Here is a 21,663-nt window from a genome sequence, read left to right on the forward strand (position 1 = left end):
CTGCAGAATTCGGGGGGTGGGGGGGGGGCAGGAAAAAGGAACTCAGAACTTTGGAAAGGGAAGAGAGCTGAGCTGTTCCAGCAGTTGGGGAACTGACTTCAGTCTGGCACCATAGACCAGATAAGTAGCTCCAACTGCTCCTTGATCCAGTGATCTTCTCTCTGTGATTCCTGATCCAGATCCCACCAGAAGACAAGCTAATTGGACAGGCCTTTGGAAAATAAGCTGTCTAGTAAAGGAGATTTTCCATCTACCTCCTTTGAATCTGAACTTGGACACTTATTGTGTAGCCAAGAACAAGAAGTCCTCATTATTCTGACTCCAAGTTGAACAAAACTTGATCTGCTTGACTTTGGAGGAAGGATATTAGCTAGTTAGGAACCCCTTCTCCCTCCTTCCTTCCTGCACACTAAATCATTACCCTCCATCTGCCCTGTACCCTTTTCTGTTTCCCTTCCATAAATTTTAATTAAGAAAGACTAAAGAACTGACTCAGCTATTACTGAAGGGAAACTTGAAAGTAAGGGGGAGAAAGGTGACTTTCCCCAAGAAGAGAACTTACCACCATAAGCCTCTTCAATAAAATCCTTCATAGAACCCAGCAGTCAAAGCTGAAGGCAGCCTTAGAGGAGAGATAGACACCATCCCTTTTATCTCCCTTTTCTCCTTGTCGCTTCAATCGAATTTTGATCTCATCCATCTGGGCAGTTTTTCCCATCAGGACAGATTTCAGTCTAGTGACAATTTTGTATCTTGTGCAATTCTGATCCAAGTCCTCTCATAGATTCTCTATAGACAACCATCCCAAAGTAGCATAGGCCTTCCTCGAAGTCTTTTGCTGACATGTACTAGTGTAACAGTTCAGGTTATTTTTCCATTTTCCCTGTGATCCAAATGGCCCTCATTTACTAATCATACATGGCCCCAACAATATGCCCAACTCTTTTTGTCACATATGTGCCATTACTGAAAATATGTGGTAGTTCACTTTGTCTCTGCCCTGGAGCCCTTACACAGATTAAAAAACCAAACTTGTTCCTTAAAATATTTTAAGTAATGATTGCTTGAATATTAAAAAAAAAAACTTTAAGCTGTTATTCTTTGGGTCACTTACAGCTTTGATTCCTCAAAGATTGTGGTAGTCTTAAGATTTGCAATCATATAGTATTATTGAATAAACATTTTTCATTAGATTAGTTTTTGTATCCAGGAATAACCTAGTTATTGAAAACACTGCACAATTTTCCACATATAATACACATTTCCTTTTTTCTTCTTTTCAATTCTGGACCCAATTCACTGTCCAACTGTGATGTCTTTAATTTTAATTAATTAATTAAATTTAGATTAATAAAATAAAATAAAAATAATATTAGTGTATTATTTAATTTGTATGTGGTTTATTTGCTATGCAGCTTTCCCCCCCCCCCTTCTACCTTGTTCTATGGGAGGGGAAGGATGTGCTAGAAATGATAATATTTAAAAATAAGATATTACTAAACATTTTTTAAAAAATATATGACAGGGAAAGGATTTGGGCCAGTCACATCATCAGGGCAAGGGGCAATTAATAGACAGTTCCATAGGGACTCCCCTATTCATAGGGGAGTCCTATATTCATAGGAAGATCCCCAGAATGTTGAATTGATTCCTTACAGCGAATCTAATGAAAGAGATGTTTGAATGTCAAGGAGGATGACAAAGTATAGATGGATTTTATTTATATAGTTGGAGGAAATATCTACATTGATGAAGATATTCAGTAAAATACATTCCATGATGGGCTTATGTTAAGACTTTCAGCAATTAAAATCTCAAGGTATTTGTCATAACTTTCAAGTTAGGACTCCTTATCTTTTTGGAGAGAGACTCTATGCCTTGTATTTGTGTGATTATTTTTTTTGTACCAAATTCAGAACTTTTTCATTTATACCTACCAAATGTCATCTTACATTTGGCCGAGATTGCTTTGAATCTTTTTTTCTGTAAGGATTACTATCCTTCTGATGAAGGAACTTATAATACTTATAAATGAAAGGTAGGTATGTGGTAGGGTGGGGTTCTTAAATGATTCTGAATTTGTTGTACTCTGTAGTGATTTTAAAGGATAATAGGCCATTTTATGCCTGGAATTTGGTGAGCATTTACTAAACAAAATGCTTGTTTCCTTGATTAATTACCAAGCAATGTAATTATTATGAAACTAATGATGGAAGGTTCATCATATCCATTAAGCATTAGCTAAGAATATAGTAAGTGTGCATGAATATGTGTTTTCTTTTTTGCCAATGCTTTGTCTCATTAAAAGAACTTAGTGGCAGCTTTTGCATTAATGACCCTGGAAATTAGAGGATATAGGAAAAGACTCCCTTTGGAGCCCTTACAGACAGGTTTAAAAAAAAAAGAAAAGAAAACTTGATCCTGAAAATATTTTAAGGAATGATTGCTGGAATATTCAAAAATACTTTAAACATATCCCACAACACTTCATTTCTTTTAAGAAGGAAGGAGAGAAGTAATGAGCTTTAATCTTGTGATTTTCTTTATCCCCAAATAATCTCAGTTGTAACTAAATGAAGTATTTCTTGTGAACTCAAATAGAAATATCTTTCATTTAATAAGATAGAACTCATAGACAGATGACATTCAAAATTACATTTAAAGTCTTTATTTACAGAGTAGGTTGGTTTATGAATAGAACCATTTGCATATTCTTTCTAATGTACATCTTTAAAACTAAAACAAACAATACTGCCAATATTAAAACTATAACAATGGGTTTAGCTATCTGTAAACACCAGGTACATTTCCTTAGGACAATGATCTGGACCAAAAAAAGATTTCTTTGATCATATGATTCATCCACAGAAACATCAAGGAACAAAACCCTGCAATTAAATATTTATTTTCTTTAAAATGTCAAACTACCTACAACTAAACCACTATCAGGTACAGTACAATTGGCTTCTATCAAATTGCCGAGAAAAGCAGCAGAAACTGGAAATTAGGAAATACAGAATAATTGTTTTCCTGCACAGTTATTTATTAGATTAATGCTAGAATGATGTGGAGAAAGATCTAATGCTGTGAACCACAAATATTAAAACTTTAAATTTTAGGAATGATGTAAGTTTATTCATATTTTTTAATATAACTACTATATCCAGGAGGAAGAATTGCATTTTATAATATCATATTTCCAAATAATATAGAAGACAATAATTTCCATTTTCTATTCATAGGTTCTAAAAAACTAGATGAATGGAAATACTTTGTTTGAATTAAATTTTGGGATATACAGATACAAGTCTACACAAATATGCCTGTCTTCATTGCAAATCAGAAATAAAGTTTTTGAATGAAATCTCTAACCAGCTAGGACACTCTTTTACTAAGTTTCTACTGGGTTTCTTAATTAACTATAACCTTATATTCAATAGTTAAACTAAATGCACATTTAGTCAGTGCTTACCAGAAACTAAATTTGTTCTCAATGAAATCAGTGCTTCTTTGGAAATGACCACTTAAGTTATTTTATAGAATTCAAACGAGTATTGACTTTTGATCTATTACTATATGTAAAGCTTATTGTTAACAATTTATAGATAATTTCCATTGATGACCACAGAAGTTAGTAGGTATGGAGAAGGAAGGAACTCAGAGAAGAATCATACACGTAGAGGGATATTGAAATAGCCTATAACTTTTTTTTATCAGCACTTTGCCACTGGCAATATTTCATGGTGATTCAACAGCTGACTATATAAATATTACTTCCCCAGCTAAACTTATTAATGCCATTGCAATGTGCTGTATTTTTATTTTATTTAAAGTCCTACCTATAACATGATTTGTTTTATTCTTTTTTAGGGGGAGAGGAGTAGTCAAAAATTGTATAACTGTCCTGATGTCCCACTTTTATACTTTGGGTTGGATGGACATCTTAAACATTCTATAGAACTGTTGCAAAATGTGACCTTTTTTCCATATTGATTTTTTACTTAAGTGAAAAACTTGGATCATATGAAGGTTGTTATGTGTTGTTGAGGGAGATGATGGGTCCTATCCGAAAAAAGGACTTCAAATCTGCACTTAATAGTGAGAGGCCATGTGGTATAGGAGATGGAGAAGTGGCCTTGAAGAGTCTGGAAAATGGGGGTTCAAGTTCTACCTCTGACACATCCTGGCTGTGTGACCCTTGCAAAGTCACTTCATTTCTTGGTGTTCAAGGCCAACAAACTCTATAAAGTCCATCAATCCACAAGCATTTATTTAGCACCTACTAAGTGCCAGGCACAATGCGCAAGTTACAGGTAAGTTGTACATCTGTATTGGTGGAAAGTTTCCTTAGCTGGGAGAATGCCGCCCCCACCCCCACCCCATGATAGTTTAGGTGTTTTGAACTGCCCAGAGGCCGTGACTATCCCTTTTATTCCAAGGATGTATTACCACAGTGCCTAATAGGATGCTCAACTCCTAATGGATACCCATAGAGTTACTGATTGCTTCCCAGGAGGAAGGAGGATCTACTAGATAACCATTCAAGGCTCCTTCGGTCTTTCTTTCAGACACAGGCACGGTATGTAAATGTGTTTATTGATTAGCTTTTAAAAATTTACTAGTTGTTTAATTTGTTCCGTTTGTAATGATTGTCTCCTTAACAACATTTTCTTGCTTTTGAACTCTTTGGGGAATGTAGGGACTGTTGGCATGATCATCTTTTGTCCACAAGAAAAGAGACTAGAAATCTTGTTGCTAACGCCGATATCCAGCAAAGGAGGATGGGAATTCACATTTAAGGGGGGAAGAAATCCTGGCCGGGTTTGGGAAGTGTGATCCAATGGGAAGGCCCCTGAACCCCGTCTTTCCAGCATCGCGTGATTTCGCCTGCTCAGGGGCCCAGGAGGCCCGTTCTCTGGCAATTCCTTGGACCCCGCCAGCCCTGGTGGCGATGGGGAGAGGATTTTTTTCTTTCCTGCAAACGTTTTTCCATCTTCCGCAGTTGCCGGAGTGAGACTGGTGGTGAGCTGCGAATCAGAACTATAGTGATTTGCCCCCGAGGTTCTCTTTTGGACGATATTTTTCAGGGTAGAAACAAACATAGTCTGGGCTGTTGACTCGGGGTCCTGGTCCACTAGGACGTCATTGCAAGGCTGGCTTCCTTCCGAAAAGAGGGGCTGCGAAAGGATTTCTTCGTAAGACAGCTTCCTGGACCCAACCTGTTCCAAGACCTTTAACAAATGGGCTGCGTCTTTCACGTCAATACTCTGATGGCGTGTGATGTACCGCTTGGATAAGGCTAGGCCATTAGTTTTCAGAGAGAATTCTTCCTCCGGGGTAATATCCTGGAGCTCTTCTTGAAAAGATGCCACTTTACCCAGGTGCAACAGTGAAGGAGAGCTCTTTACCCAAGGATCGGAATGCAGGTGTTGTGCCTGGCCCAGCTTAGGTCCACTGGGAACTGCGGTGGGTCTTCTAGTAGGGGAACCTGGTTCCGAAGCATCGTCACTGCTCCCTGAAAGATCCAGGTCTTTAAAGCCAAAAAGACCTTTCTCCATTTCAGAGGAGTTGGACCGGGGAGAGGAAGCCGTTTTAATCTCGATTTCCGATGGTGTGGTGCAGGAAGTGGGAGAATGAAATCCCTCCATGTCCCCAGGGGGCACATTCAAGTACTGCTTGGTGGTGTGTCTCCCGGAGGGAGACTTGGCGGTGGTGATTATGATGACTTCTTTCCCTTTAGCCTTGCACGCATTGAGAAGAACCTTCAAGGTGTCTCTGTCCTCCGAATTGATGGCATATACTAGAGCGGAGTAACCCGAGTGGTCTTGCAGACTCAAGTCGCCTCCGCTTTTGATCAGTAAGGAGACGATGTCCGGGCCCGCCTTTTCCAAGCAAGCGTGCATCAAGGCGGTTTTCCCAGTCTTGTCTTGGATGTTCGGGTCGGCATTATTTTCCAGCAGATACTTGACCATTTTGACTTTGCTGACACTCTGGTGGTCGATATGCTTGGTTTTACAGGCGATCATTAAAGGGGTTTCCCCGCGATCGTTACTCTCGTTGATGTAGGCTCCCCCTTCCAGCAAGAGCCGGGTCAGGCGCAGCCGGCTTTGATAGACCGCCTTGATCAGGGAGTTTCCATCAGTGGAAACCTCTACGGCTTCATCCATCCTAAAACTCTCCGCGGCAGACAGGGGGCGAGGACCTGCTTAGAGAAGAACGTGAACAATATTAGACAGATTCTACGCTGCCCCGATTTATAGTCACTGCTACTATTTAAAAAACAAGCAATCCTTATCTTCTGCCTTAGTGTCTGTATGTGATTCTAAGGCAGAAGAAAGGTAAAGGCTAGGCAATTGGAGTTGACTTGCTCAGGGTCACACAGTTAGGAAGTGTCCGAGATCAAATTTGAACCTGGGTCCTCCTCATTCCAAACCTGACCCTGCATTGCTAGTCTTTAATTTCGGACCAAAGTGTGGCAGACAGAAGCCATAAAGAGAATGATAAACAATTTTCATGAAAATGAGTTTTGTGCAAAATGCAATACAGAATCACATGCTACACAAATTTCATTATGTATTTCATATCAGTAAATTCCTTTAAGAAATAAAAACCCTATTTCCCCAATTTTATTATTTTATTTAAAAAATATTTTCCATGTTTCCATGATTCATTTTCTTTCCCTACCCTCTCCCAGAGCCCACAAGCAATTCCACTGGCTTTTACAAATGTCATCACTTGATAACTATTTCCATATTAACATTTTTGCAATAGAGCAATCTTTTGAAACCAAAACCCCACATCCTTTACCCATATAAAAAGTGGTAAGTCGTATGTTTTTGTTCTGTGTTTCTGCTCCCACAGTTCTTTCTCTGAATGTGGATGGCATTCTTTCTCATAAGTCCTCCTGGACTGTGCTGGATCAGTGCATTGCTGCTAGTAGAGAAGTCTATTACAATGAATCATTCCACAATGTTTCACTTTCTTTGTACACTGATCTCTTCAAATAACACTATTTTTTTTTCTGGACTACACCTTGAACTTTTATGGTACAACATGGGAGGCAATGTGTCATAATATCCCATATTAATACTAAACAATAATAATCAAGTTGCTGTAATGGAGAAGGCCTGTATCACAAAGATACGAGAGAAAGGGGGAAAGGACCTGTTTGTACAAAAATATTTATAGCTGCTCTTTTTGTAATGGCAACAAATTGGAAATTGAGGGGCTGCTCATTATAGCTAGGAACTCCCTGAACAAGTTATGATATATGATGGTGAAGGAATACTACAGTGCTATAAAATGATGAAGAGGATGTTTCCAGAAAAACTTGGGAAGACATATGAACTGATACAAAAGGAAGTGAACACAACCAGGAGAATACTGTACACAGTTATGGCAATATTGTAAGGATGATCAACTATGAAAGATTTAGCTACTCTGATGAAGACAATGATCAAAGACAATTCCAAAAGACCCTTGATAAAAAAAGAGACATCTCCACTTTTAGAGAGACAGCTGATGAACTCTGATTGCAGATTGAAATGTACTTTTTTTCAATTTTTATGTATTTCTTGCTTGTTGTTTAAAAAGTTTTCAACATGGCTAGTATGGACATATGTTCTGCATGATTTCCTATGTATAACTGATACCATATGGCTTACCATCTCATTGGATGGGGAATGGACAGAATGGAAAAAAGAACATTTAATACTCAAAATTAAAAAAAAATTAAACAAATGAATGAACTAAAAAAATAGATAATTTTTGCATCGAGGTAGAGTAGAGTGATTATTGGACTTCGAGTTAGGAAGACCTGTGTCAGGAAATCCTGCTTATGCTTATAAGCTATATCACCCTGGGTAAGTCACAGATGAGATTGTATCTGTATTTGGAGTATAAACTAGAGGGTTCTTTCTCATATATCTATATAGTAGCTTTGCAAATTTTCAAAGCTACTATATAGATACATGATATAGATATATGGCATTACTATTTGAGCATCAACTTCATGTTTTTATTGGAGATAAAGAAGAGAAGGGAGACCTACTGCATATGGTTAGTTAGATTGAACAAAAATCATTAAAATGTCATTTTTCAAACTAATTTGGAGTTTTAATAAATACTAACCAACATGCTAAAAGGCAACTTCATAGAACCAGAAAAGACATGAAAAATTCATATGTGAAAATAGATTGGCAAAAATAGCAAGTGGATCTATGTAACCGGCAGAGAAATTTGTTCTACTAGGTTCCAAAAAAGCATTCTGAGGCAGGAATTGTAAGAACAGTCTTTGACTGGGGGAAACAGAAGTAAGTCAGTGGATCACAATAGAGAAGCCAGAAGTCAAAACTGATATATGTGGGAAATGCGTGGTATCAATAATGATTAAAAAAAAAAACTGGCCTCTGATGTTTCCTAATTTCATGACCCTGGGCAAGTCACTTAACTCCTATTGCCTAGCCCTGTACTGTTCTTCTGCCTTGGAACCAATACACAAAAGCCCTTGCCCAAATAACAACAAACAAACACTGGGAAGGGTGGAATTCAAAGGTTAAATTAAAGACAGCAGCTAGGTGGCTCAATGGAGAGAGGGCCAAGACTGGGATCAGGAGGACCTGGGTTTAAATGTGACCCCAGATACTTCCTAGCTGTGTGAACCTGGACAAGTCACTTAACCCCAATTGCCTAGCCCTTACTGTTCTTCTGCCTTGGAATCAATTATTGATTCCAAGACAGAAGATAAGGGTTTAAAAATATTAAATTAAATAAAAGCTGTTGGGAAAATTAGATAGCTGCAGAGAGGAAAATGGGTTTAGATTCATGCTTTACATCATGTAAGAAGATTCTAAATCAATGAGCTAAATGTTTTTAAAGTACAGAAGAAACTGAATGATAGATTTGACTCAATTGCGGAGAGAAATAGAAGAAATTATTAGAAAAATTGATGTTTTAATTATACAAAGAAAAAGAATTTTATAAACAAAAGCAATATCTTAAAAAGAAAAAAGGGAAAACAGATGAGGAATATATTCCAAATATATCAGATAAAGATTGGACAAGGAGAATTTATAAGGAATGAATATTTGTCCTTCAAAATGACTTATACTCCTTTAGAGAGGAAGAATTTGAACAATTTTCGAAGAAGGAATTTTTGAAGGAAGGGAGATGGTTCAGACCTGAGATTTCATTAGATTTTATTTCTTCTGATGTGAATACTCCTGTGCTATAAGGAATGATAAACAGGAGGATTTCTATATGAACTGGAAGAACCTCCAGGAACTGACGCAGAGTGAAATGAGCAGAACCAAGAGAACAATATACATAGAAAATGAAACACTGTGGAAAATACAATGTACTGGACTTTGCTAATATAAGACAATCTCAAGGGACTTATGAGAAAGAATGTTATTTATATCAAGAGAAGAACTGTGGGAGTAGAAACAAAAGAAAAACATATGACTCCTCATTTGTTTATATGGGTATATGATTTGGGGTTTTAGGTTTAAAAGATTGCTTTATTCCAAAAATGAATATGGAAGTAGGTATAAATGATAACATTTGAATACCCAGTGGAAAGGCTTATTTCCTCTGTGAGGGAAGAGGGAAGAGGGGAGGGAAGAAAATGAATCATGTAAACATGAAAAAATATAAAAATAAAAATAATTTTTAAAAAATGACCTCAATATATTCAGCCCCTCACGGGAGACTTAGAGTTGCAATAAGCTGCCCGACTCTTAGAGGAGTTGTATTGCTCCTGGTAACATAGTTCACAGGTTTATAGATTCCTCATAGCTGGAAAGGCCCTTCAAATGCCATCAAATTCAAGCCCATCATTTTACAAAAGAGGAAGCTGAAGGATGTGTGATTTGTCTGGGGTTATATAACTATTCAATGACTGAGGCTGGATTCAAACTGGTGCTCTTGAGTTCAAGCCCAGTCCTTTATCTACCACCATTTAGCTAACTTAGTGTGTATCAAAAGGAAGACATGTAAACCTAGGTCTTCCTAATTTTAAAGCTGGTCCTCTAACCACTAAGTCACAATGTAGTTATTACTACAATACTATTGTCACATTGAAAGCTATTCAGCTTCTCTAACTATCAGAATGAAATATAAATCAAGACAACTACATAATAATAATCAAATTAAGGGGCATCTGGGGGCACAGTGGGATAGAGCACCAGGCCTGGAATTGGTAGAATGTGGGTTCAAATCTGGTCTCAGACACTTCCTAGCTATGTGACCCTGGGCAAGTCCCTTAACCTCATTTGCCAGGCCCTTGCCCTTCTCTTTTAAAGTTGTTACTAAGACAGGAAATAAGGATTTAAAAAATATTCAAATTGACATAAAATAACAAAAAAAAGTATTCTGTGTTGGCTATGATGTAAGGAGAGGGACACTATCTTATCGCTGCTGGAACTTTGGGTAAGAGCAAACTTTTTGGAACATAAACAACCATACTTTGGCCCAGCAATTCTATGGTTGGGGTTAGCTGTAAAGGAAGAAGAGAGGATATATCTGTTGAAAATATTAATATATAAATATTAAATATTAACAGCTCTTTTATTTGTAATATTGAAAAACTTAAAACAACAAATGTCCAGCCATGGGGGATGGCTCTCAATCCACTGAGCTACCCAGCTGCCCCCTTGCTTAACTTTTGAAAGGGAGATACTATAGGGATTGTTCATTGGGAAGTGACTGGTGTATATAACCCAAGGGGATCAATAAAGCATATTTTTAAAACCCAAGCTACTCATGGCTAGAGAAATCCTGTCAGGGAGAGTGACCCAGGATTTCTCTGATTGCTCGTCAATGAGACGGGTTTCTGTCGGGGGAGGCTCATGCTCAGGAAGAAGATGAAAATCTGGAAGGTCATTTTGGAGTTTGAAAGGCTTATGTGTCCAGTGAAAAAGTATTTAGCAGGTTATTAAGAACTGAATCATCGTGTGGAGTTTTCAAAGACTTGAATGCTGACTCTTCAACAAGCGAATGCTTGTCAAAGAATTCCCTCATACTGGCTTGGTTCCGGTACTCTTGTTAGAAACCTTCTCTCTTCCTATTGGCTTCATAAATAAATTCATAAATTCAAGTCTTTTCGGATTCAAATGTAACTACTGTTGAAATGTTAGACATATGTTAGAAACGTGCTAGATGTGACTCACTTTATACATGCAACCTGTTTCCAAAGCAGTCAGTCAATCAACAAGCATTTCCTAAACTCTTACAATGTGCCAGGCACTGTGCTAAACCCTGCTGATATAAAAAAGCAAAAACAGACCCTACCCTCAAAAAGCTTATATTCTAATCAGAGAGACCACACACACACACACACATATAGAGATACATAAGACAGCTGTAGGGACATAGGTATTATAAGTACAAGTGTGGTGTCTACATTGTAGATACATACAGTAGACACAAGGTAGCTTTAGAGGGGGGAAATGTTAACAATGGGGATGTCTGGGAAAGACCTCCTATTGGAAATAGTGCTTGACCTGAGTCTCCAAGGAAGCCAGATAACCTCCACAGCAGTTGTTCTTTGGTTTTTATTTTCTATGAACTCTCTGTAGGCAAGCTATTTCCTCTCAGGAGAATGTTAGCCCTTTTCATTTTCCTCTTTGTATCCCTAATGCTTGGCACAATGCCCAACACATAGCAGGTGCTCAATAGATGCTTCTGGCTTACTTATTTGCTGGTTAGACCATATCTGGGTGAAGTTTCCATTTTCAGAAAAGACACTGACAAACAAAAGCATGTGCAAAGAAAGGCAACCACGATAGGGAGAGAATTCAAAACTATCAAAGGATGACCCAGTGAAGGAAGCAGGAATGTTCATTTGGGAGAAGAGAACAGCTAGCCGGGCATGTTGACTATGTTTAAGTATTTGAAGAATTTTTATAAGATGAATTTTCATGTTTTTTTTACTTGGCCTAAGAGGGAAGAAACAGTTTCTGAAAGATGTAGAGAAACATATTTTAGCTCTATAACAAAGGGTAACTTTCTAACAACTAGAACAACACAAAATTGGAATGGGCTGCCTTATGTGGTAGGGCAGCTAGGTGATGCAGTGGAGAGAGTGTTAGGTCTGAAGTCAGGAAGATGATTCTTCCTGAATCCAGATCTAGTCTCAGACACTTACTAGCTATATGATCCTGGGCAAGTCACTTAATCCTGTTTGCCTCAGTTTCCTCATCTGTAAAACAAAATGGAGAGGAAAATGGCAAACCATTACAGTATCTTTACCAAGAAAACTCAAAGGGCGTCACAAAGAGTCTGATATGACTGAAAAGCAACTGAACAAAAACAAGAGCCTTGGGTTGCAATGGGTTTGCCCTCAATGGAAGTCTTTTTCAAGGAGAGTCTAGATGACTACTTGTTAGGGATCTTTTCAAGGGGATGCATGTTCAAGCTGAACTAGATTAACTTGAGAGGCCCTTTCTTTCAACACTAATATTCTAATGCACTGAATAATAAATTTACAAAAACTGCCAATCCCTTAGTATTCCAAATAAATGCCATGTCAAAAGGTTTCTAGTTAGCTAAGAGAGTAGCTAAATATTATGCTTTCCTTTCATTTTTATAGGGAATGGGTAGCTCAAAAGTTTATTTTACAAAGAATAAGGATAGTTCTTTTTTCTCGAGATATCAGAAAGTAGTTTTACTTAGATAGTAAGCATATATATATATATATAATGAGGCCAAATTTTTCTTCCATATTCAGCAGATTTAAAACAAAAGAGAAAATAAACAGTGAAAAAAATCTTTAGTGCTAAAAGGAATCTCAAAAACTATCTAGTCCAATCTCCTATTTTAGCAGAGAAAAATGAGGCCCTGGCTTGCCCACAGCTATTCATTGCCCAAGCTGGGACTAGAACCCAAATTTCCTGATTCTCAGGCCAGTGTTCATTCCAATAGCACAGTGGGATTCCATGGAATATGAAAATGTTTTCTACTACAGCAACACACAAATTCAATTTACTTTAGAAAAGTGTTAAATGATCCAGAAAAAAAAAATCAGTTCACTACCAGATCAGCCTAAGACTGCGATAATAAAACAAGATTAATTCACAATTTTAATAGGAAGCAATATATATGCTATGACATATGCTATTTATTTTCACAATATTTTCCAAAGCACTCATTCCTATTCTTTCTAGATAATAAATTACTCAAAGGCATTAATTGGTGTCATCTGTTTCTTCTATATCCCCCACAACAACAATGCTGCCCTATCTATTCACAAAGAAGCATTCAATAAAATCCCTACAGAATTCAGTCTCAATGGAATAACCAAATCTGTTGTTTTTTTGTGTACTGTGTGTGAGTATGTTCTGAAAAGCCCTTCTCACCTTGACCTACCTGCCACAGAGTAACGTACAAAATGGTGTCCTCTAGGATGTTTGTTGAACTATGTTGATTACCTGTTTGCCAGATGTAGGCTCTGAGAGCAATGCTTCTGAAAAGTGTTCTGTGACTGAAACTATAGGATGACAAAGCAAGAAAAGACCACCAACTTGTGAGCAGGATTGTGTACTGTTCTCGATATTGATGAGTTTACTATCGAGGTAAATGAATTATAGGACCTTACCCACAGATGCCTGGGAGGTCCTCCCTCCCTTGTTTTCTCTGCCTAATAAGAGTAATAAAAACAAAAATGATAACACTGGCATAATCTTTTAAACTCAAGAAGTATTGCACATGTATTGTTGCATTTGGGCCTTTCCATAAACTTGTAAATTAAGTACTTATTGAACCTATCCTTTATCTTTTATAAATCCTTATCTGCCCTTAAACCTATCCTTTAAAATCTGACTCAAAAGCTACTTTATCCATGAAAACTTCCCTTGTATCTCCCAGGTAGAAACTTTCTAATAGTACTTTTCCAGTAGAATAATAGTTTCACAGTGGGAAATAGGAGATGTGTATTAGTAATAATTATAACTAATATTCATATGGTGCTTTACATATATTACTTCATTTAATCCTCACAACAACTCTGTGAATTACATACCATTATTATCTCCACTTTACAGATGAGGACATCAAGTCTGAGGGGAGTTAAATAATTTGCCCTGAATCCTTTAAAATCCAACTCAAAAGACATCGCATCTATTAAGCCTTCCCTTATAAGTAACTTCCCAGTAGTACTTTCTCAATAGAATATGTTAGCAAGTCTCTGAGACAGGATTCAAACTCAGGTCTTCCTAAATCCAAGCCCAACATACTATCCATTAAGTCACCTAGCAGATGAAATCTATTTATTCTATAGCTCAGGGACCACAAGGAAACAAAGGGTTGTTTTCCTCTGCTGTGTGGGACTGATATTGACTGTAGTCTAAGACTGTTTTTGCAATTTTTCACCACACTTTTACCAAATTTGTTAGAGAGCTATTTACTGTTAATTTGAAGCTAAGGTGATTCGTAAACAACACATGGGATTTAACAAAGTGAAAATTTTCTAGAAGATGGGGAAGCATGAATATTTAACAATAGGTTCTCTAGAGGATATACTTTTATGTTTAATATGCATTATTAACTTTTTACCAATGAGTTTTTAAAGTCCAGTCAGTCAACAAAACAATCATCTAAACCCTGATTGTAGCATTTGTTTATTTCTAAGGTATAAATGCTCACACTGAACATTCATCAATTATGAAGAGAAGAGCTGACTCTAACATACTCCCTGCCACATTGCTCCCATTGCCTTAATGAGGACACCATTACACAATATATATCTAAAATGTAGAATAAGGAATTACAAAATGTAAAATAAATAATTTTGATTACATTAAATTAAAAATGACTTGTACAAACAAAACCAATGCAACCAAAATTAGAAGAGAAGCAACAAATTGGGGGAAAAGTTTTTATAACAAAAACCTCTAACAAGGTCTAATTACTCAAATATATAAGGAGCTAAATCAATTGTATAAAAAAATCAAGCCATTCTCCAATTGATAAATGGTCAAGGGACATGAATAGGCAATTTTCAGGTAAAGAAATCAAAACTATCAATAAGCACATGAATAAGTATTCTAAATCTCTTCTAATTAGAGAAATACAAATCAAAACAACTCTGAGATACCACTTCACACCTAGAAGATTAGCTAACATGACAGTAAAGTAATAAATGTTGGAAGGGGTGTGGCAAAATTGGGACATTAATGCATTGCTGGTGGAGTTGTGAATTGATCCAACTATTTTTCCTCAGATTAATCATCACCTAAGTGGGGAGTGATTACTAGTTGTGACAATTCTCTGAAGACTCTCCATTATGTCCTAGAAGCATGTATTCCCCAGGAAGGCTGCAGACCTCTGTCATGATGATATAGATGACCTCAGTATTCTGCAGTAGACAGAAAAAATTCACTACTTGTCTCTCCTTCCTCAGACTATTATTGAGCAATCTCTCATTTCATGGGATCTTTGCATTCACAGCATGATTTTGTGGGGGCACAACAAATTACTTCTTTCTTGGATGGTCTAGTCCCCCTCTTGACAGCAAGTATCTCATAGTCATTAGTTAGTTCCAAATTTTTGGCAGCTCTCTTAACTTTCCTTCTGAGTTATATCCACCTACATTTCAGCTTCTTGACACAGATTAGGATTCCCTTCTTCCTTCTTCACATCCCTTTCCTTTTTATTTCCTCTTTGAAGCATTTGATCCAACATTCTTTTTCTTTTTAAAACCCTTACCTTCTGTTTTAGAATTGATACTGAGTATTGGTTCCAAGGTAGAAGGGTGGTAAAGGCTAGGCATTAGGGTTAAGTAACTTGCCCAGGGTCACATAGTTAGGATGTCTCAGACTAGATTTGAACCCAGAACCTCCTGATTCCAGGACTGGCTCTCTATCCACTGAGTCATCCTTTGTGTGGACATGCCTGGATAGTATGCTGCCAAGGTACATGAACTTATCTAGAGCATTTAGAATTTCTCCAATTGCCATAACCAATGATTCCATGCACAGATGGTATGGCATTGGCTGGTGGAGAACCTCTATCTTCTTGGAAATTATTGTTAGGTCAAAATTAGCACAAGCCAGCAGAGAGTCAGTCCATGTTCTGTTGCATCTCAGTCTCAGAGGCTGCAATTGTATACCAACTGTCCCTCTCAAGTAGAGTTTGTAGCCTTTTCAAATTAAATAATTAGCTGTTCTCAATGCTGCTTTCATCTTTATTGAAAGCATCTGACAAGATCACTGAAAACATCATGCTCAAAAGCCTGGGAGCAAACACACAGCATTGCTTCCTTTTGCTGATGACTGGGAAAGCCCAAGAGCGCTGGCCAGTATTCAGAACCCTTGCAAGCATACCCTTATGGAGATGGCATACAGTGTATATAGAAGCAAACAGAAGCCAACTCACAAGAGAAATCTCATTATTTAATGAAATCTATCTACTTTGCGGCTGATCTCCAGATATCTCAGGGGTTTTCCCTGACTGCTCTCTTTTTGGAATTTTTATCCATTCCAGAGGGACTTCCAAACTGGTAGTTCAAAATTAAATATTCCTATTCACAGGCAAGAAGGTTCTTGGAGGTGATTCAACCACACAGTTATGCAATTTGAATTGATATTAGGACAATCTAATATTTCCTCTCAACTATGCATTTCCTCAAATACAAATCAGTCTAGTGTCCATCAGTGTGGGAACCCTTTCATTCCTTTGTCTTACTTCGCCATCACCCTAACCTCGGTTAGGAGAAATATGTGAATTAATCTTGTATTCAAAGTTATGGAATATTTATTCTAGGAGCACTCATCTCTTTTCCTTGTTCATCTCAACCTGTCAACATGGTTTAGTGACTTTTCAAACCAACTGCACCACTTGCAAAGCCAAGTCACTTTAGAAAATTGTTTGGAGGCATCTAGGTAGCACATAGAAAAGAGAACCAGGGTTCAAATATAGCCTCAGACACTTCCTAGCAGTATAACCCTGGAGAAGTCACTTAATCTTGTTTGCCTTGCCCTTGCCCTTCCATCTTCAGAGTTGTTACTAAGGCAGAAAATACGAGTTTTGAAAATAAAAAAGAAAAGAAAATTGTTTACAATCAGCATCTATTTTGGTAGTGCCCCTGAATTTCATGGGAAAACTTTTCTGTATTTCTCATTTTCAACTGATTTACAAAAGCTTTCCTAATCTTTTGTTTCACAGAAATGTTTTCCTGGAAATTGAACATAAATTAGATGCTTGGGAATCAACTCATTTTCCCATGAATATTATTAGCCTCATTTCTGATTGGTCTCCAAATTGACAACCATTCCTCTTTCAGATTTAAGTTTCTCTGCCTTTCAACTTTTCACCTCCATTAACTACTAGTAACCACTTTTCCTAAATACCTTCCATTTAACTGCCATGTGTTTATTCTTTTTATATTCCCTAGGACAATGCTTTGCACACAGTATATACTTAATAAATATTTATTGAGTTGAACTGGAGAATTTTAATGACCCAGACATTTTTTTAAAAGGGGCAACTAGAGTGAGCAGCTGGGTGGCTCAGTGAATTCAGATGGGGGGGTGGGGGATGGGGGAGTGTCCTAGGTTCAAATCTGACCTCAGACACTTCCTAGATGGGTGAACCTGGGTCCATTGCCTAGCCCTTACTGATCTTCTGCCTTGGAACCATTACATAGTATTGATTCTAAAACAGAAGGTAAGGATTAAAAAAAATTAAAAGAGGCAGCTAGAACAAGCTGTGGTATATGGTTATAATGCAATACTATTGTGACAAATGAAATGACAATCAGGATGAGTTCAGAAAAATTTGGAAAGACTTATATGAACTGATGCAAAGTGAAGTGAGCAGAACCAGGAGAACAGTGTATATATAGTAACAGAAGCATTGCATGATGATCAACTGTGAAGGACTAAACTACTCTCTGCAAAACAAGGTCCCAAGACAATGCAGGGATTTATGATTAAAAGACAAAAACAAAAAACATCCCCCCATCCACAGACAAAGAGGGAATTGTTGGACTCAGTGCAGATCAAAACATGTATGTCCTTCATTTTATTTCCTTTGTGAGTTTCTTATTGTTTATGTCATATGTATCTTCTGTCATTGCTTTGGGATATAGAAATACATATTGCATGAAAGCACTGATATTACCTATATCTGATTATTTACTGTCTCAAGAAGGTTGGGGGGGGGAGAGATGAAAGGAAAGAATTTTAATCACAAAATATCAGAAAACAATTTTCAAAAACTATTTCTATATGTGATTTTTAAAAAGTTTTTAAAAAGGGGACAGCTAGATGGCTCAGTGGATAGAGAGCCAGACCTAAAGATGAGAGGTCCTAGGTTCAAATCTAGCCTCAGACACTTCCTAGCTGTGTGACTCTGGGCGAGTCACTTAACCCTAATTACTTAGCCCTTACCACTCTTCTGTCTCTTAACCCTAATTACTTAGCCCTTACCACTCTTCTGTCTTGGAACCAAAACACTATATTGATTCTAAGATGGAAGGTAAGGGTTTTTTTAAAAAAGGGGAGTGGAGTTAAGGATCAGCTACGTAGTATAGTGGATAGAGTGCTGAAGTCAGGAAGACTCAACTTTGTAATTTCAAATCTAACCTCAGACATTTAATAGCTATATGACCCTGGGCAAGTCACTTAACCCTGTTGGCCTCAGTTTCCTCATCTGGAAAATGAGCTGAAGAAGGAAATGGCAAACCACTCTAGTGTCTCTGCCAAGAAAACCTCATTTGAAGGTCATGGGGAATTGGACATAACTGAAAAAATGACTCACCAACAATAACAAATTAGGATTCATGAAGGGGACAGAAGTAGGAATGATACTTTATCCACTTAGCCACCTAGCCGCCCCCTCACTATTCTTCTTAAAGCCATTTGAAACATCAATAGTCACCTTCTAACAACTATTATGTAATTCTACGTTTTTTCTGCTGGGTTTTCTAAACAGCGGGGCACACACACATTTTTTTTCCCTTTTTTAAACACAAAGTAACTCATCTTCAGGGACTAGTGACCAAGGTATCAAATGGCAAAGGAAACTGTTCCAATGAAAGCAAAATAAGATTAGAAAAGAAATGGAAATTGGGCAGTCAGCTTTGCCTCATCTAGCTTCCTGTTTCCATTGCTTTTCCTTGATATCTCCATCCTTGTCAATTATTTTTAAGATGAACGACTGGATTATTGCTACTTTAAGGGCTCATGTGTCCTCAGCAAGTGAAAGCTTTGGAGAGAAGGAAGCCCATCGTGTCACTGAGTGATCTTAGCTTAAATTTTCTCTGACAAACGTAGGGTTATGAAATGTGGATTTTTGACAGTGTGCCAATCAATGCCTTTCTCAGTTTTGTTTGCAGGTAGAAAAGCAATGCTAGAAACTCCTGAGGCATAGAATCCAATTGCATCCAGACTCAACCTACTACATACCGGTGAGCTGGGGGACAAGTTTTTGGCTTCTTTTTTAAAAATTGGAAGCTTCTGGTAAAACCTAGTGTGATAACGAGTTAAGGAACAAAGAATTTAAACTGGAAGCACCAGATAAAATATTTTAAAGTAATCCAAATAGATGATGGACTATCAGAACCCTGGAAAGGGAGGTGGGCTAGTCACATAGCAAGAGCAAGAGATTATAAATGGGCAGCCTGAGGTATGCACTGGTACTTAAGAAAAGTTTTGGGTTTTTTTTTTTAAGTCTAGAAGGAAGGACTCAAGGATAAAGCAGACAAGAATCACAGAAGATGCAAGAGTATCATGGATCTTGCCTTTCCTAGACTGTGAGCAAGTCATTTAACATTAGTGGACCTCAGTTTGCTTACCTATGAAATGGTGAAGGTTAGGAGAGGAGGAGGGAGAGGTAAAGCAGTGGGCAGAGGAACAGGTCTGGAGTCAGGAGGCCCTGGGTTCAAATATGACCTCAAATACTTCCTGAAAGTGTGACTTAGGGCAAGTCACCTAACTCCCCATTACTTAGTCCTGACAGCTCTTCTGTCTTAGAATTTATATTAAGATAGAAGGTAAGAGTTAAAAGAAAGAATGGGGGGTGTCTAATATGCCTTCCAACTCTAGCTCTATGTTTTATGATTGAGATACTCAGCAAGGGAGGGGATAACTATGTCAATGACAACTGAGATCTAGTATGGGATTTAAGTAGCCAAATGGTAGGGATTTTACTGTTTTCTTATTTCCCAGTTTTATGTCACTGGAAATAAAGAACTATTATGCTTCACCATTGTCTGTGCTTCATACTTCATCTGCAGAAGCTGAGGCACTGAATTGCAATCTCAGACAACCATTTATCCTTCCTTCTCAGCTTTTCTCTATTAGGATTTACAACGGAAGTGGATGATTTATGGGAGTTGAAGAATTGGGTTTGAATTTTGCAGCTTCTATTTCCGAGGTGAATGACAATGGGCAAGTCATCCAATCTCTTCCCTTGTTTTATGGCCAGGCTAAGAACTATAGTACCTACCTCAAAAGTCTGTTATGAGACTCCCAAGAAATAATCTGTGCAAAATACTTTGCAAACTTTAAAGCTCTCCAGGACTTGCAGTTTGTTGTTCTTGTTGCTATTATTGGTTTGAGAGAGGCAGGCAGCAAGCACAGTGGATAGAGAGCTGGCCTCAGAGTCAGAAAGAGCTGTGTTTAAATCCAGTTTCTGACATCCACAGGCACCTCCCAACACCTCTCAGTGCCCCCAGGTATGCTCTGAGGTGGTCAGTTGTCCAAGAATTGCTGATCTTCTTTGGAGGGAGTTTTCTCACTAGCAGTGCTTACACCGGTGAAACTATAGGAGCCAATTGTTCAGTGAATCTCTGTTTACAAATTTACAGAGGAGGGCACTGAAGGTGGTTTAGTGGATTGAGAGTCAGTCCAGAGACTGGAGGAAACTGAGGCAAACAGGTTGTTTGGGGTCACATAGTTAGTAATTGTCTGTCTGTCAGGCTGGATTTCAAGTCTTCCTGACTCCAAGTCCAACACTATCTACTTCAACACCTAGCTGTCCTATGGACTATGAACACATGAAATATAAGAACAGAATAGGCTAATGTAACAAACTGACCTGACACCGACTGGCCTCAGATACTTCCTACCTGTGTGACCTTGGGCAAGTCACTTAACTTTGCCTCAGTTTTCTTATTTGGAAAATGAATTGGAAAAGGAAATGGCAAACTGCTCCATTTTCTTTGCCAAGAAAACCTCAAATGGAGTCATAAAGAGTTAGATGCTGGGGGCAACTGGGTAGCTCAGTGGATTGAGAGCCAGGCCTAGAGATGGGAGGTCCTAGGTTCAAATCTGGCCTCAGACACTTCCCAGCTGTGTGAACCTGGGCAAGTCACTAAACCCCCATTGCCAAGCCCTTAGCACTCTTATTCCTTGGAACCAGTACCCAGTATTGATTCTAAGAAGGTAAGGGTTTAAAAAAAAGAAAGTCAGACACCAATGAAAATGATGAAAACTAATAATAATAGCTTGTATTTTTGTAGTATCTTAAAGTTTAGATAGCACTTTCCACACAACTCTGAGACTCAAAGAAATCATTATGGTAACACAGCTAGTGTCAGAGGTAGAGCTTGAATCTCTAGATTCCCAAGAATTCAATTGGACAAAAAGTTATTAAGAACCTACTAAGGGTATAGCTGTGTGACCCTGGGCAAGTCACTTAACTCATTGCCTAGCTCTTATCTCT

The 21,663-nt window shown here is 37.9% G+C and overlaps 1 protein-coding gene across 6 annotated transcripts in view; it reads right to left on the reverse strand.

Annotated features, from left to right (window-relative positions):
* Positions 1 to 2,640: 2,640 nt before the first annotated feature.
* The window catches only part of ANKRD34B (ankyrin repeat domain 34B), a 38,412-nt gene continuing 19,389 nt past the window's right edge, over positions 2,641 to 21,663 (reverse strand). For 4 of the 6 annotated variants that reach the window (XM_056824602.1, XM_056824600.1, XM_056824601.1 and 1 more), the window contains one exon: positions 2,641 to 6,202. In XM_056824602.1, coding sequence (XP_056680580.1) covers positions 4,608 to 6,167 — 1,560 coding nt within the window. In that variant the 5' untranslated portion in view covers positions 6,168 to 6,202 and the 3' untranslated portion in view covers positions 2,641 to 4,607. Of the gene's footprint in view, positions 6,206 to 21,663 lie in introns of all 6 variants that reach the window. The other 2 variants (XM_007487382.2, XM_007487381.2) reach the window with 1 other exon arrangement.

The sequence above is a fragment of the Monodelphis domestica genome, chromosome 3 (assembly GCF_027887165.1).
Source record: "Monodelphis domestica isolate mMonDom1 chromosome 3, mMonDom1.pri, whole genome shotgun sequence".
NCBI classification, from domain to species: Eukaryota; Metazoa; Chordata; class Mammalia; order Didelphimorphia; family Didelphidae; genus Monodelphis; species Monodelphis domestica.